This window comes from Acipenser ruthenus, chromosome 4, assembly GCF_902713425.1.
Source record: "Acipenser ruthenus chromosome 4, fAciRut3.2 maternal haplotype, whole genome shotgun sequence".
Lineage (NCBI taxonomy): Eukaryota > Metazoa > Chordata > Actinopteri > Acipenseriformes > Acipenseridae > Acipenser > Acipenser ruthenus.
The window spans coordinates 63,676,475-63,693,302 of record NC_081192.1 but is presented as its reverse complement, the minus strand read 5'-3'; the positions used below and the strand labels follow the sequence as shown (position 1 = coordinate 63,693,302).

General features: G+C 39.3%; 1 protein-coding gene across 1 annotated transcript in view; it reads right to left on the bottom strand.

Annotated features, from left to right (window-relative positions):
• The window catches only part of LOC117400416 (TGF-beta receptor type-1-like), a 28,396-nt gene extending 23,064 nt beyond the window's left edge, over positions 1–5,332 (bottom strand). Inside the window, exon 1 of the mRNA XM_034000347.3 lies at positions 5,185–5,332. Coding sequence (XP_033856238.1) covers positions 5,185–5,254 — 70 coding nt within the window. The 5' untranslated portion in view covers positions 5,255–5,332. The remainder of the gene's footprint in view (positions 1–5,184) is intronic.
• Between the last annotated feature and the right edge of the window lie 11,496 nt (positions 5,333–16,828).

Below are 16,828 nucleotides of genomic sequence, written 5' to 3'. Positions count from 1 at the left end.
AACAGAGAGCTGTACAGCAGTAATAGACAAACTACTTAGAACAACGTTTGAAAATATCTACACAAGGTTGAATCACTTTAAAGCTATTTTTTAAATTTAAAACTTCCTAGTCTTATGCTGTAACAGACATTGAATGATGTCCAAGGGGGTAAAACCCATATACTGTATTTAAATGTACACAAAGTGGTCCTTTCACTGTTGTGTGTTGAGACTAAGGATGAAACGATTTTTCGATAGTACGATATATTGTGATTATGAATATTTGTGATAATTGTGTTGTGAACATTTTTTAATTATTCGATAATCGTAGAAAACGATAGTCACATACTCACTAAACATGGCTGGAAGCAGAACAGATGCTTTTCTCTCCAAATAAGGGTAAAATCATCGGTGTGTACTAGGGCTGCTACGATTAAATCAAAAACCTACTTTTCGATCGATTCCATTCCTCATTATATACATGGATATAAATACTGGATAATCGATTCAATAATTACATTTTTGTAATGCACATAGTTAACACAATTATTTAAGTTTATCAACTAAAATGCACCGAACGGCCTTGCCTTGCTATTTACAGTATTTCTGCCAGACAAGCAGTGAGCATGTTGTTCTTCACCTGCTCGTGTTAACTAGCATCTGATTTGCTGGTCCCATCCTACCAGCAAATCAGATTTGAAAATATTTGTAAGTACGCCCCTCTGTGTAAACAAAGCAAAACAAAACACAAAAAAAAACACAACATGCCACCTTGTATCCAGAGCAGGACGACAGGATTGTATTCATGGCAAGCAGCATGTAAATAAATGTTGCACATTGAAAAAAAAACTGACTGTATATAGTTTGCGCTGCTTTGGAGTTTCAAAACGAACTGTTATATAATGAATATTTAACAATATTAAAATGACGTTAAATAAATAAATAAATGATCAGTGATGTTAAACGTAATTTTGGAGTAAGGATCAGCGAGCGGGTATGCAATTTATGGTACGTAAATCAATTTATTATTATTATTATTATTGGCAAGGATTTCTGCATTGTGTGTTTCACAGATAGTGAAGGTTAGGTGGTACAGTATTAACAAGATGAAATGCATGATGCTGCAGCTGTCACCGAATTGAAAAAAAAAAAAAAAAAACACACGTTTTTCTGGAAACAAGTGTCTAGTTTACATAGCTTACATTCCAAAGTACTGTAATCTATTTGTAATAAATATTTTAGTAACACTCCTGTAGTATATTAAACTTGCTTTAGGCTTGCTGCGAATGTTGTGGTTATTTTTTCTCTCTTGACGCTACCAAGGCGTAATTACACCTCACATTAAATTGTTAAGCTTTTACTTAAATGCAATGATATTAAAATAACGTCACAGGAAGAGGAATGCACCGAAAATGTATGGTACAATTACTCGAATGATGATATTTTGTGTGCCCAATTAATCGATTGCTATTTTGAGGCTTAACTGACAGCCCTAGTGTGTACTTTCACTACAAAAAAATATATAACGGGGAAATACCACAGGATGTACATCCAATCCGCAGAATGTGGCAAAAGCACAATGACGAAAGCAGGAACAACTTCAAACCTTCCGTACGTCGCACCCGGTGGAGTCAAAAGACGTCAGCAGTCAACAAGCAAGGTCACTTTAATAACATACTTTTTTTTTTCCAGTGCAGCGCCCTCCCTATTCTGTCTTCTGTTCCACCCTCAATTATCAGTACATAATTTCAATACATTCATTAAAATGTACACGTTATAGGCTATTATGCCACCAAATTCCCGCAATCCCGTGCTGAAATTCAAGCCCTGTACATTAAAAGGGGCACTATTTAAATTACAATCGGGCGACACAGACCAATGAACCTGTGTAGCTATGAATCATCAACATGCCTTTTTTTAATCAAAGTGTTAAACATTTTATCCTGGTTACTGTAATGCCAGTAAAAAGCTAAACTTCAGTTCTGTATATTATCACTTTCCCTAAAGCATTTAATTTAAAATTTAAAGTGTTTCTGTGCAGTAAATGTTGTGTTGGTGTGACTTAGGCATATGCTTCCCCAACAGGGAAGATACTTTTCTGAAGTGTTTCAACCCAAGTGCAGAAAAACCAGCTCTGTAGGTTCAAATTCAATTGCAGCAGTAATGTGGGTACATTAACGGACCAATTGGTATCATGAGAGACTGTAATGAAAAGATTTGAAGTTTAATTCAATCTAACCCTACATCCCAAGGAGATGTACAACATCAAAGCTCTTGGTAATCAATTTCAATTGCAAACGCATTTGAGATCTAATGAATTTATATGACTGTAATGAAATCTTCCCCAGCTGGATCTCTTCAAAAGGTTTTAAAGTGCTGTAACAGAATAGTACAGTTTATGATGCAGGTTATCGCTAGAAAAACATGTGCTCCATTTTGAGAAATTTACTCAGTATGCATTTCCAAGGGCGTTTCAGTGGGAGACTGAGGGTACTCAGCGGAGAGTCAAGTCAGAATTCAGAGAAGGTAGCAGTTTACTAAGAGTGCAATGATATGGAGTAATTTCAAAGTTGTATTAAAAATAATTAAGTCTGTAGCTTTACAAACCTACTGCCCACCACCCAATTTAAGTAGCTTTTTAAAAAATAAATAAAATTGCTAAACCATTACATATAAAACAGTTTAAAGGTTTTTGTGAATTTTATTATGTTAAATATTCTTCACAGAGCTGGCGGTCAAACTTTACTGGGACAAAGGCAATTTAATAGTATTTTATAGTATCCAAGTCATTATTTTATTACTATTACATCTCAAAAAGCTTGGCAAATGTCTGTGATATTCTTTGAGCGCTGGGTGCGGAAGCAGCTATATTGTTTGTTTATGTCCGCGTTAGGTCTGTGGTGCTGGGGCTACGTGTACTGCTCAGATCCGCCCCTTTTTTTCGGCTTCTCTCGGCTCCTATCGGTCTCACTCGGCCATTGAAATGTTTTCTCGGCTTTTTCTGAAAAAAAAATAAAAAACGACTAGAGACCTGTGCTTGAAGTCTTTTTGATGATGTCGGACAATGTCCGATATCGGACCGAAAAGGGAAAATTGTAATGTCGGACCTGGTCCGACATAGGACTGCAAAGGGCTAACATATATACAAATACATAACCTATAGTGCCAAAAAAATACCAATAGTAGGGGCGAGAATTTGGGTAGGGCAGGTTACAGCAAATCAATATTTTATGGCTTTTAAAATGTGTGTGTATATAAATGTGTAAAAGTGTATATAAAATGTGTGTGTATATATATATATATATATAAAAATCTAGGTCCATGAAGACTAAAGGTGATAATTTTCAATTGGCATTCAAATGATACTGCAGTACATGTTTTTGTACACGTTTGTGTAAGCACATGAAACAGGAGGACAGATCCTGCCTATTTTTATTTTGTGTCTTCTTATCTAGACACATTAGCAAGCATCCAGTTAATCTTCCCTTAGTGCTTCCAGTTTTCTATTTAGGAGCAAAGGAAAATAACTAATTTAAAAGTAAAGTAGTTCTTGGCATGTGCGTCACAGAACTTCACTCGGGTTTACAGGCAGTGGTAACTTAGACAGACCACCCAAGGAAACAGATTGTAAAATAGACTGTTCTGTAAACACCAATCCCTACCCTGTTCACAATCCTATGCTTTGTGTACATACATATTCTAATTTATAGGTTGATTGTTACCGTTTATGTCAAAATTCTCGATAGATTCTGCAGGTAAACATGGTTTTAAACACATTGCTACAAGACGACACATTTTTGCAATGTGCATTGATTGCAAAATGACCTATTTAAAATGTGCTGAGGATGGACACTGACTGTACCAAGTTACAGATTGCAAAACATTTTCAACCACTAGTTAATCCATATCCAAGGTCAGATTAAACTTCAAAATTCACTGAACTGTTTAATACTGTAGCAAACATGCATTTACTGTGCTTATGTCAACAGAACACACTTATAGGAACTGGTAACGTCTGATGGGAAAATACTGAAAAAGCTGTAGTAAAACCAGTGCTCACACATAAATCTATAGGTAGAAATGTTGTCTTAAACAAAAATAGCATTTTACAGGCTTTTGAAAAAATGTCAGGTGTGAAAAGCTGGCCTGTAAACAGTACTGACTTCTACTATGCAACTACAGAATCAGCATCATTCATTCATTGCACCTTGACACCGACAAACAAGCAATCAATACAGATTAGATAAAAACATTATTAATAAGCTTATAATGTGAAAATCCCAGTAGAAAGTCATATTTGTACATCGTTCCATATCGCCTTACAATAAACAACCTAGATAATGGAGGTGTGTTGATAGAGGTATCAGTGTTACCTGGTTTACATAACATTAGCAATATATTGCTGATAAGTAATCTAATATAAGCTACCTCTTGCAATTATCATACATGTTTAATGTTCAGTCTGTTTTCAGGGTTAGGTTAATTTTGAAGGCAAAAACATCTGTTTCGCAATAAAGGCATGAAACAAGTGAACAATTCCAGAATCGGACACACAGTATAAACTGTGGTGTTACATATTGCTAGACAATGCTTGTCAGCACACAATGGCCTCTGAATCTTGGATATCGTATAGATATCCAAGATTCGTCATGTAAATCACATCGCTCTGCTGCACATCTGATTCAAATGTATGTTCCATAGGAACATATGGACTTATGTAAGTGACAATTCTTCAACAAACAAAAACACCCAATGAAGTGGTTAATAAAATAAATACATTCAAGCAAAATGACTAGATCTCTGCTAAACATTGACAAAACTTATCACTGTGTGGTGTCCTCAGTGAATCACACAGGCCGACGACATACAGCACCCCCAACAACAAAAATCACAGCAGCACTGTTTGCCAGCTCATTATTTACACAACGGAAATTATTAATCAACAACTCAAACACGACGGCTGCAGATGAACATACCACTGTGAATCCTGGCATATCCATTAGCTTTACTCAGGTCCCGTTAGGTATGGGTTTCTCTTATTTACAGGGATATTCCCACAACAATACACATTCCTGACAGCGTGACTCGCTCTGACTGCGCCATCTTTGAAAAGACTCACTGGGAAAATGGTTCTTAACAAAGAGAAACAGCTTTTCACACTTGTAAATGCGAATCACATTTGCACGGCCTCCCGGTTTTACGTACCTTCAGTTCCCGGTAACCCTATCCCGAAAAGCAGGACTATTGCCGTTAAACAGCAACTAACTGCATCCATTGTGACTGAGACTTACTCCAGACTATCTGTCTGAGTCTCACACAACTTCTTGTCTTTGCTTGCAAAAGGAAAACGGTCTGATTGGTTGACAGTAGCCACACCCCGCTCCGGACTAATCAACACACTCCAACACCAGCCCTTAATGGGAAAACACAATCCAGCATTCACATGGGTAATGGTAGTAGATTCTTGAGGCCCAGTTTTTGTGAAATACTGTGATTTCCATTTTGTACTCTCACCACAATTTTACTGTAAAATGCTGCGCAAATACATATAAACCACCAAAGATGAATGCAACTGGATTTACTGTAAAGTTTTGAAACTTTTCTTTGTTTAACATTCCAGAAACTGCAAGTGAACAGTTGTGATATGGAAAATAAGTTATGATTGACTTTTTCTCTGCATAACCCTTTTTATTTTTCTTTGTTGATAGGTTGGTACAGCACAGTCTGAGGCATAGCCATTGTTATATAAGATGAGATAACCGCACTTAGGGTGTTATAAGGCACGTCGCCTATAAATCGAATTTAAAATGACTATATTATCTTTTTTTTAATTAACCCAGCAAATACAAAAAAAAAAAAAAAAAATCTATTCAATAACAGTAAATATCACTACGCACAAAAAATAGTTTCAGTGTAATGTACAACGTTTATTTGTATATATTAACATGTTTAAATGTAAATATAGCCTGTATTTATTAAAATGTTAAGTATATTTCTGTATATCAGTTACATTCACATATTATACAAATTAATTAATGACCATATATAACTTTGTAAATTACATAATAAATAGTCTGATAACACGATTTTTTTTGGATTTTTTTTTAGCTTCTCCGGGTCTGGTGTTATTGGGGGATAGTGTGCTGCTTTGTCATTTCCACTTCGTCTCAGTTTTTTAATTGCTGCTACGAATATTGTTACCAGTATTAATTTAAATATCAGCACCTTTCGCTAAATTGACTTTTTTGTTGTACGGCGGATCATTCAAAAAGCGATTGATACCGGCTCGCAGACTGATATAAAGCTGGAAATGCTGTACTTCTCTCCATCTTTATTTCTTACGGAAGCATAACATTCCCTAAGGAGACTGTTCAATTCTTCCTGAGAAAGTAAATGAAAGGTAACACTTTTTTGTTGAAGCCAGTTTTGTATGATGTGCACAGACCACTTGGAAGCTTTTATTGTGTTTTTGTTTTTCGTTTTGTTCAAGTTCGACTTTATTTAGTTCTGTTTCTGTTATTCCACTGTGACGTTTTTCCTTTAAAGTAAAGTTAATGACTGGTACCGGTGTCGTAGGGAATAGTAGACCAGGTAAAAAAAAGTGGTCGCGCAAGCGCAGTAAGGCAAAAGGAAGGCGCGGCAGCACTTTAATAAAAGGGGAGGTTAACTACATGAATCAGCATTTTTCTAGCTGGTCATTTTATTTGCCAGATCGTATAATGTTTTCACACACCACTTTCTTTTTATTTATTTATTTAGTTATACTGTAACGTACGTCTCTCTTTATACTAGCCCTAACGCGTGTCAACTTTTTTTCTGCCTGTAAAAATGTCGTTGTTAATCAGATGCAGTTGATGTGCAATCGCAAAGACGTATTTACTGTATAACAGGTTTTACAGGTCAAAATGTTGTCAATCTTTAATCGAAATTAAAATGTTTTAGTAATATATTCTAGTGACATACAATATTGTTGTAGTTGCAAAGTATATTTTATTTTGTCAGTAGGCCTAGCGTTAACTATCACAGTTTACAAAGACGAAACGTTAAGACGAAAAGGACATCAAACATAATAGCTAAATTAGTAAACACGTTTAGTTTTTTTTGTTTGAATAGGAACAGGATTGTCATGTAGCCTGTGTACCTAGGTTGGAAAATAAAAATTAGTACTGTCTGTAAAAATAAACGAAAGGACAAAGCGCACAATAAATAATAATAATACAAGTGCATCAGTGATTGCTGTGCATCGTGGCCTAAGTTAGTAAGCGCAGCATGGAGCTCAATTTGTAATGACTGAAAATCATGCTTTAACTTTTTGATAATCGCTCGCATACCTATCCTTACAGTACTGCTTACATGTTAAATATGTAACAAAATCATCTCGAGTCGCTAAAGCGTTGGTTAAACAAACATACATATAAATGACACTTAAAAAAAAAAAATTATGAAGTTGCTATAACGATCAAGATACAAAATACAATGACTTTAATCCTAATATAATAAGAGCAAATACAAAACACAGTGCAATTTATATCAGGGCAGTTCAAGAGCAGGTAACAGTGTTGATAGTTACATCATTGGGTTAAGTGCAGGATTAAATACAGCAAACTAGGGAGTAGATAAGTGCAAGTTGAAGTGCATTAAGGCAGAGGGCTATATTGTCCAGAAGGGAAGAGTTGAGTTTTACAGGTGTTGTCTGAAGAGGTGTGTCTTGAGGAGGCGCCGGAAGGTGGTCAGGGACTGGGCAGTCCTGACATCCGTAGGAAAGTTGTTCCACCACTGCGGGGTGAGGGTGGAGAAGGAGCGGGCTTTGGAGGCAGGTGAGCGTAGAGGAGGTACAGCCAGACTACTAGTGCAGGTGGAGCAGAGAGGTCGGGTGGGGGTGTAGGGAGAGATGAGGGTCTGGAGGTAGCTGGGTGCAGTCTGGTCAAGGCATCTGCTGTTCTAGTACAAGAGTCTTGAACTGGATGCGAGCGGTGATCAGGAGCCAGTGGAGTGAGCGAAGCAGTGGAGTAGCATGGGAGAAGCTAGGCAGAGAGAACACCAGGCGAGCAGCGGGGTTCTGGATGAGCTGGAGCGGACGGGTGGCGGACGCAGGGAGGCTGGCCAGGAGGGAGTTGCAGTAGTCTAGGCAGGAGAGTACCAGGGCCTGGACGAGGCGTTGCATGGAGTAGTTGGTAAGGAAGGGTCGGATTCTTCGTATGTTGCTCAGGAAGAATCGGCAGGAACATGCTAGAGTGGAGATGTTCTGGGAGTAGGAGAGGCAGGGTTCCAGGGTTACTCCGAGGTTCTTGGCTGAGGAGGAGGAGGGAGAGAGTGTGGTAGATTCCAGAGGAATGGAGATAGAGAGATCAGTGGAGGGGGAAGATGAGGCGGGAAAGAAAAGGAGATCAGATTTAGAGAGGTTGAGTTTGAGGTGATGCAAGTGCATCAAGGAGGAGATACAGGAGGGGATGGTGGGGTCAGAAGTGAGGAAGGAGAGGAAGATCTGAGCATCATCAGCATAGAAATGGTATGAGAAACCATAGGATGCAATGAGGGGGCCAAGGGAGCGGGTGTAGAGAGAGAACAGATGAGGACCCAAGACTGAGCCTTGGGGGACTCCTGTTGAGAGAGGGTGAGATGTGGAGGCTGAGCCGTGCCAGGTTACCTAGTAGGTGCAGTCAGAGAGGTAGGAGGAGAACCAGGCCAGAGCAGTGCCTGAGATTCCCAGGTCAGCAAGAGAGGATAGGAGAATAGAGTGATCGACAGTGTCAAAGGCAGCAGAGAGATCGAGGAGAATTAGGATAGAGGAGAGATAAGCAGCACAGGTTTAGCGAGTTAGTGACAGACAGGAGAGCAGTTTCAGTGGAGTGAGCAGAGCGGAAACCAGATTGGAGAGGGTCGACCAGAGAGCTGGCGGTGTACTGCCCGCTCGAGGGTTTTAGAAAGGAAGGGTAGCAGGGAGACAGGACGGTAGTTCTGGAGGGAGGTGGGGTCGAGGGTAGGTTTTTTGAGGAAGGGGGTGATAGAGGCTTGTTTGAAGGCAGAGGGAAGGAACAGGAGGGGGTGGGGGGGAGGGAGAGATGTTAAAGAGTTTGGAGATATCAGAAATTTTAGAGGAGAAGAAAGAGGAGGGAGGAGGAGGTAGAGAATAGTTTCTGGGGGTTGCTAGTGGAGGATTGGATAATAGATTGGAAATAGACGCGTTTAGCAGAGAAGAGAGTAGAGGAGAAGGAGGAGAGGAGGGAGCGGTAGAGGTCTAGGGCAGCAGGGAGTTTGATTCTCTTCCATTTCTTGGTTCTTGCTGAGCGGAGCACAGAGGAGCCACGGTTGGGGAGGGGAGGGGCGGGCAGGTCGGGAGGTGAGGGGACAGAGGGAGTCGAGGGAGGAGGTCAGGGAGGAGAAGAGGGTGGAGGTAGCACAGTCTACAGAGATTTGGGAGAAAGTCGATAGGAGGGAGGTGAGAGAGAGCGGTGGAGGCAAGGACAGAGTGGGAGAGAGAGCGGAGGTCACGGTTGGAGGTGACAGTGGAGGTAGGTGGAGTAGGGAGAGAGTGGCGAGACAGATAAAAATAAATGAAATAGTGACAGAGAGGGTGGAGGGCAAGCAGGCCCTGGAGAAGGTGAGGTCCAGTTGACGGCCAGCTTTGTGGGTAGGAGGGGATGGAGAGAGAGAGAAGTTGAAGGAGTGAAGGAAAGGAAGGAATCTGGCAGAGTGGGTGGGGTTGGAGAGATGGATATTGAAATCACCCAACAGGACAGTTGAGGTAGACAGAGAGGGGAGGAAGGAGAGGAGATAGTCGAGTTCATCGAGAAAGTGAGTGAGCGGTTCAGGGGGGCGGTACAGTACAATTAGCAGGAGTTAACAGGGAGAGGTTAGTTGAACGGCGTGAAATTCAAAGGTGTTAACAGAGAGTGAGGAGAGGTCAGAGGGGACAGTAAAGAGTTAGGAGGGAGAGAGGAGAAGACCAGTCCCACCTCCCCGTCCAGTGAGACGCAGAGTATGGGACAGGACGTAGAGAGAGGACAGGGCAGCAGGAGTTACAGTGTTATCAGGAGAGAACCAGGTTTCAGTGAGAGCGAGGAAATCGATAGAGAGGTGGGAGGCAAAGGCAGAAATGAAATCAGCTTTGTTAGCGGAAGAGTGACAGTTCCAGAGGGCACCAGAGAGAGTGCGGGAGGGGAGAGAGTGGGAGGGGGGGAGAGGCAGAAGAATGAGGTTAGAGGGGTTAGGGGAGCAGCGGGGGAGAGAGGACAGAGGATGGGAGCGAGAGGACAGAATAACAGGGATGTGAAAGACAGTCATAGCAGGACAGGTGAGACAGATAAGTACAGTACTAGTGGGAGCAGGAGCAGTGGGGGGAGGGTACAGACTTCTCTAGTAGTTAGCGTATTCCAGAGCGCTGCTAGGTTCGGATTTTCTCCAACAGCCTCTTCTCGAACCCTCACTGTGCAAGGGAACTGGTTAACAATACTTCAGCAATACAATAGTTTCAATGTGCTTCAATGGGATCACTCAACTACAAAAAGCTGTGTGTAAACCAATCAAATTGCAAATCAACCTCTATTCAATTTAACCACACTCACAACAGTAAAGCACCTAATTAAAACACCACCTTAATAATGTTACTTAAATATAGCTAATGTCAAGAGTTGGAATGAGGCCTCTAGAAGCCACTGGGAGAGATTTGGTCCTTGTTCTACCTGTCCTCGCTTGGACTGCCACAGCTCAGACTGCCCTTGGACGTGTGGCCCTTAGACTCCCACAGCTCAGACTGTCCTTGGATGTGTGGCCCTTAGACTACCATAGTTCAGACTGCCCTTGGACATGTGGCCCTTAGACTGCCACAGCTCAGACTGCCCTTGGACGTGTGGCCCTTAGAACGGCTTGCGTTCTAAGACACTGATTGTCAATTTATACTGTCCTACAGGTCTAGAGCTGGTCCAGTTTCCATGCTATCTAAATACACTTCAAATCAACCACAGCTCTGAATACTTTAGAAAATTAATTCCTTCAAACCAGCTAATGTAGTTACATCAGCAACAAGGATTCAATTGTACTACCAAAACCGCTATTTTCTGCCTGTCTACTGCAAACAACTAAACACAATCCAAGCAGGTCGGTCGCTAATCAAAACAGACATATAAATGACACTTACATTTTAAATGATTTATTTTTAGTTAATATATCTGATCAACTTATTCCCTGGGCTCAATCTACTAATTCCCCGGACGTAGTACTAGTCGGCGTAAATCCTAAACAAACAGACATATACATGATACTTACAAAAACATCTCTAGTTGCTATAATGTTTGTTAAACAAACAGACATGTTAAATCTGGACGAAGAAAACAACGCTGAATCAATATGGGTCAGAATAATGGACAAAAATTCAAAGGGCATAATAATAGGAGCATGCTATAGACCGCCAAATTCAGACGGCAAGCATAATAATCTGTTATACAATGACATTAGAAATGCGTGTAGCAAAGGAGAAGCCATACTAATGGGGGATTTCAACTTCCCCCATATAAAATGGGAAAGCCTGGTGGGGAGCACGACGGACGAAATTGAAATGATGGAAATCACAAATAACTGCTTCCTAACGCAATTTGTCAAGGGACCGACTAGAGGAGGCATGCCTTGATTTAGTCTTTTCAAATAATGAAGACAGAATAACTAAAACAGAGGTTTCATATGAAGTGATATTTAAAACCCAAAAAGTAATGACTAAAGCTAAGGTGTACAATTTTAGAAAAGCAAACTATGAAGGTATGAAACAGAGACTAACAGAAGTAGATTGGAGTAAAATAGAGAAAACATCCACAGAAAAAGGATGGCTGTTTTTTTAAAAATGTAGTACTAGAGGCGCAAAACAATTACATCCCAAAAGTAGACAAATCTAAATCTAAAACAAAATTGCCAAAATGGTATAATAGATCAATTAAAAAAAATATTTGGCAAAAAAGGCACTTTACAGAGCGTTTAAAAGGGACCAAAAACAAAGTACACCAAAATGGAAAATTACCTATATGGTAACAGTATCCTGGGAGACAGTCAGCATGGTTTTAGGAAAGGGAGATCGTGTCTAACTAACCTGCTTGATTTTCTTGAGGATGCAACATCGACAATGGATAATTGCAAAGCATACAACATGGTTTATTTCAATTTCCAGAAAGCTTTTGACAAAGTCCCACATAAAAGATTAATTCTCAAACTGAATGCAGTAGGGATTCAAGGAAATGCATTCACATGGATTAGGGAGCGGTTAACATGTAGAAAACAGAAAGTACTGATTAGAGGAGAAACCTCAAAATGGAGCGAGGTAACCAGTGGTGTACCACAGGGATCAGTATTAGGTCCTCTGCTATTCCTAATCTACCTTAATGATTTAGATTCTGGTATAGTAAGAAAACTTGTTAAATTTGCAGACGACACAAAAATAGGAGGAGTGGCAAACACTGTTGCAGCAGCAAAGGTCATTCAAAATGATCTAGACAGCATTCAGAACTGGGCAGACACATGGCTAATGACATTTAATAGAGAAAAGTGTAAGGTACTGCACTCAGGTGATAAAAATATGCATTATAAATATCATATGGGAGATACTGAAATTGAAGACGGAATCTATGAAAAAGACCTAGGAGTTTATGTTGACTCAGAAATGTCTTCATCTAGACAATGTGAGGAAGCTATAAAAAAGGCTAACAAGGTGCTCGGATATATTGTGAAAAGTGTTGAATTTAAATCCAGGGAAGTCATTTTAAAACCTCGCATTAGTAAGACCTCACTTCGTTACAAAAAGGATATTGCTGCTCTAGAAAGAGTGCAAAGAAGAGCGACCAGAATTATCCTGAGTTTAAAAGGCATGTTCTATGCAGACAGGCTAAAAGAACTGAATCTATTCATTCTTAAACAAAGAAGACTATGCGGTGATCTGATTCAAGCATTCAAAATTCTAAAAGGTATTGACAATGTCGACCCAGGGGACTTTTTTGACCTGAAAAAAGAAACAAGGACCAGGGGCCACAAATAGAGATCAGATAAAGGGGGATTCAGAACAGAAAATAGGAGGCACTTTTATACACAGAATTGTGAGGGTCTGGAACCAACTCCCCAGTAATGTTGTTGAAGCTGACACCCTGGGATCCTTCAAGAAGCTGCTTGATGAGATTCTGGGATCAATAAGCTACTAACAACCAAACAAGCAAGATGGGCCGAATGGCCTCCTCTCGTTTGTAAACTTTCTTATGTTCTTATGTCCTTCTTCTTGATAAGACATCTTTACACAACTGATCCCTTCTAATTTTATGTTTTTGTTCATGTGGAATATTTTGATTAGATATCAATTTTGCATTTCTTTATAGTTTAAACAAGTTCTATTAAAGAGATCATTACAAAAATAATAATGAAGAAACTTACGTGTCTGTCTAAAGAAAGTAGAGAGAATGTTTCCTTGGTACAGGAAACTACGCATAGTCAGTTTGTGTCTTAACCAGAGCTGACATTCTACCGAGGTCAAACTTAGGTTTCAAGTTATAGCTGACAGTATTTATATGACTGCTTCATATTTACTATTCAACCTCCAAATCTATGTTACACGGCAGACCAACAGAATTATGGAGTCTTTTGGACTTTACCAGAATTTTGATGAGCAACAGCATTGATGAGGCAAAAAAACAACTGAAGACACGGCCTTGGTGTCCTCATGTCTAGTTATGGCCATGCGCACAGTATATAGTGAACATGTCATTAAAAAGGAGTTGTGTGTTGAGGATTTTTTTTTTTTTTACTACAAGAAAAAAAGGATAATCTTTCAATTTTTGCTGTTTTGTGATATTGTGGCATTTTTAAGTAAGCACTGTATTATACAACATATTCTTCTATATTTAAGGCATTTGAGACTTTGTTCTCTAATATCAAACAGGACATTGATCACTATCAGTCAACAGTACATGTTCTGCTTGAATTAGTAAATTGTGGGTGGAGACAAGTTGAAGATATCAGATGAAGACAAACACCACTGGAGGGGAAATTCCAGTTTCCTGGTACAGGAATTACTGATAACAATATTACCCATGATCCCTACCTGTGAATTAATTTTTTTTGTAAGAATAGCTGCCTTTCTATTGCATAATATTATGTTTTCAGGCACTTTATTTCATGATGTTCAATTGAAACACAATGCAACATTATCAGAAATGACGTGAGTCTTGAATTTATTTACAGTAAGGATAAGTGGAAAATTTAACTTTGGTAAAAGTCGGTAATGTTGTTGTGAAGACAGTAGGTTGATGTTGTCTCCATCAATATACATGTTAGAAAACCAACAAGAAACCACTCGGAGTGTTACTTAAAATGCTTATAATATTCAGAGATGCTTTTAGAAAAATATTGCTTTTAATCCAAACATCCAAAACTACAGAATAACCAAGGCTCTTTGTTTTTTACAAAAGCTAGTTTTTATAGTTTTTGTTGATTTTAACACATTTGGGCCACTCAAGCACGTGAAAATACTTTATACCTACATAAATCCACAACTTTATAGTCGTTAGATACATTTTTTGTCAATACAGTTAGTTTTAGTGCAATAAATGGCTGTCTGTTTAATGCACTGTACTGATACAGGCAATATGCACGAATAGCCAATAGAAGATATTCCTGATTTTGTTATTGTTATTAATTTTTAATAAAAGCTGATGAACAAAGGGACTTGATAATAATTGCATTTTAAACTTCAGTAGTAGCTGCAGTAGGTAGGCATCATCTTCACAGAACAGACTGGAAGCTGCTAAAAATAACAAGACAAGCCAAACAGCTGGGGTGTCCCCAGGGACTCGAAGAAGGGGGACAAATAACCCTGGGGTCCATTGTTATTTGTCATTGACCAGTGATCTCCCAGACCTCTGTATCCCTGAAGACAGCCTGTTCGGTGTGGAGAATGCAGTAATTTATACACATGAAAAAAAAGTATTGTCACTTAGGTTAAAGGCAAAGGCAAATTATTAGAGACATCACTTCATCTCAGGTACCTCCACTGCAGTGAAAATAGACTCAACTATATTGCCACAGGGAAATGCTAAATCCAGTCAGACAGACAGGTTCTAAAATAGTGGCCAGGCGGTGTAGATGGAATTGAACTTAACAGGGAACTGCAATAAAATACTGTATGCACTGATTTGTGCTTGTACAGTAAATTGATTGAGAGTCACACTGTTCAGGTTAAAAATCAATCCAATTATCACACTTTATTAATACAGGAGTGAGAATGCACTCACTGTTGTTTGCCTTCACACTAGGGAAATAGCGAACCCTGCCTGCAGAGGTAGTGTCAGTGTAAAACTTTGGGTGTACACGTTCGATAATACATCAATCAATAAGATTTGAACTGCATTGATTGTAATTTGATCATGGCTCGTAATTTCAAAATAGACACAAATAGTTGTTTGATCAAACCCCACCCCATCCCAAAATAACTTAAGACTGAGGAATGTCCATTGCTGATGCTATTCATAAATATTTTGTTCAAAAAGCAATCAGTTCAGTATCCTGTGTTTTTAATTTTACCTTGTTTTAATTTATCTAGTTGCTAATGAACTGCATTCCCTGAACATAAACAAATGAGCAGGAGCTACTGGGTTGAGGCCAGATGAATGTCTGGTCCCATTATTTTCCATCCCCTTACTGATCTGTTTGACCTGCCAATCCCTACTACACTTTTCCCTGCCAATTGGAAATGAGCCCTAATCGATTAACAGAGGGATAGGACTGATCTAAACAACTGTGAATGTACATCCTCATAACCTGTAGAAGCTGCGATGTTAGAAACCTATCCATCTACAGCCTCATAAAAGTTTGCTGCTAAAGGTAAAAAGCACAGGTACATCAGTGTAGTAACCATTGTAAAGAAGGATACTAGTATAAGCATGGGAACACTGTTAAAATACTGTACAAAGGATGGCTTGTAATTGGTGTTGGATTTGGTCCACAATGGCGCTAAAAAATGGCGTTAGGATATGCTGCATTAGCAACTGTCCTCCATCAATCCACTGACAGGTGGCATAGTCATAAAGATGATGCTGCACATCCCATTAACCTTGGGGCCTACGTGTTGCCATTTCCTAATGTTTGTAAATGGGTTACACTGTGAAAGTGTGCCACAAGAGCAGACATGCATATAGACAGATATAGGCAAAGAACGGAGTTGGAGCTGCAATGCAGCTGCAAAAATGACCATTATTGCAAGCCAACCTTTCCCAAAATATATAGAAGGGCACACAATTTTAATCCATCCTGCAGCAGTAATATGGCAACCATTTGTAACCCCAAGATGAAAGTGGTTACACAGGATCACACCTTGGGGTCTATTCAATTCATCCAAGCGGCATCTAAATACCACTGTTGTTTAAATCACTAAAATAAGACTCTTCCTGACTTTTTATATGTTTTTAAAGGATACAATACACTAAAGAGACTTACAAGTACTGTACTGTTAGAGGTTTGATTTTCATAACCTAGGCTGTATTTCAATCTGCTGCTGATAAATTGAACAGACCCCTGCAGCTTTAACACATTCTGCTGTCTATGGAGTAGAGCTTCTCTGGCTCCTTTATTGTAGTTATTAGAGCGTAATTTATCATAAGCTTTTTACTCTGTTAATGCTGCCCTGTGATAATTGAATAAGAAAAGCTAATAGACTGTAGGTTAGCAGAACAAAGCAGCAATAACATTGACAAGGTAAGGCTGTAACTGTTCCACTGTGGTAACCATGGTAATCGGAGAGGATCATTAATCCTATCAAATGGAGGGTTTCACATAGTGCCTATGGGTAGTTCTATAACAATATTTTAAATAAGAAAACAATTTGGAA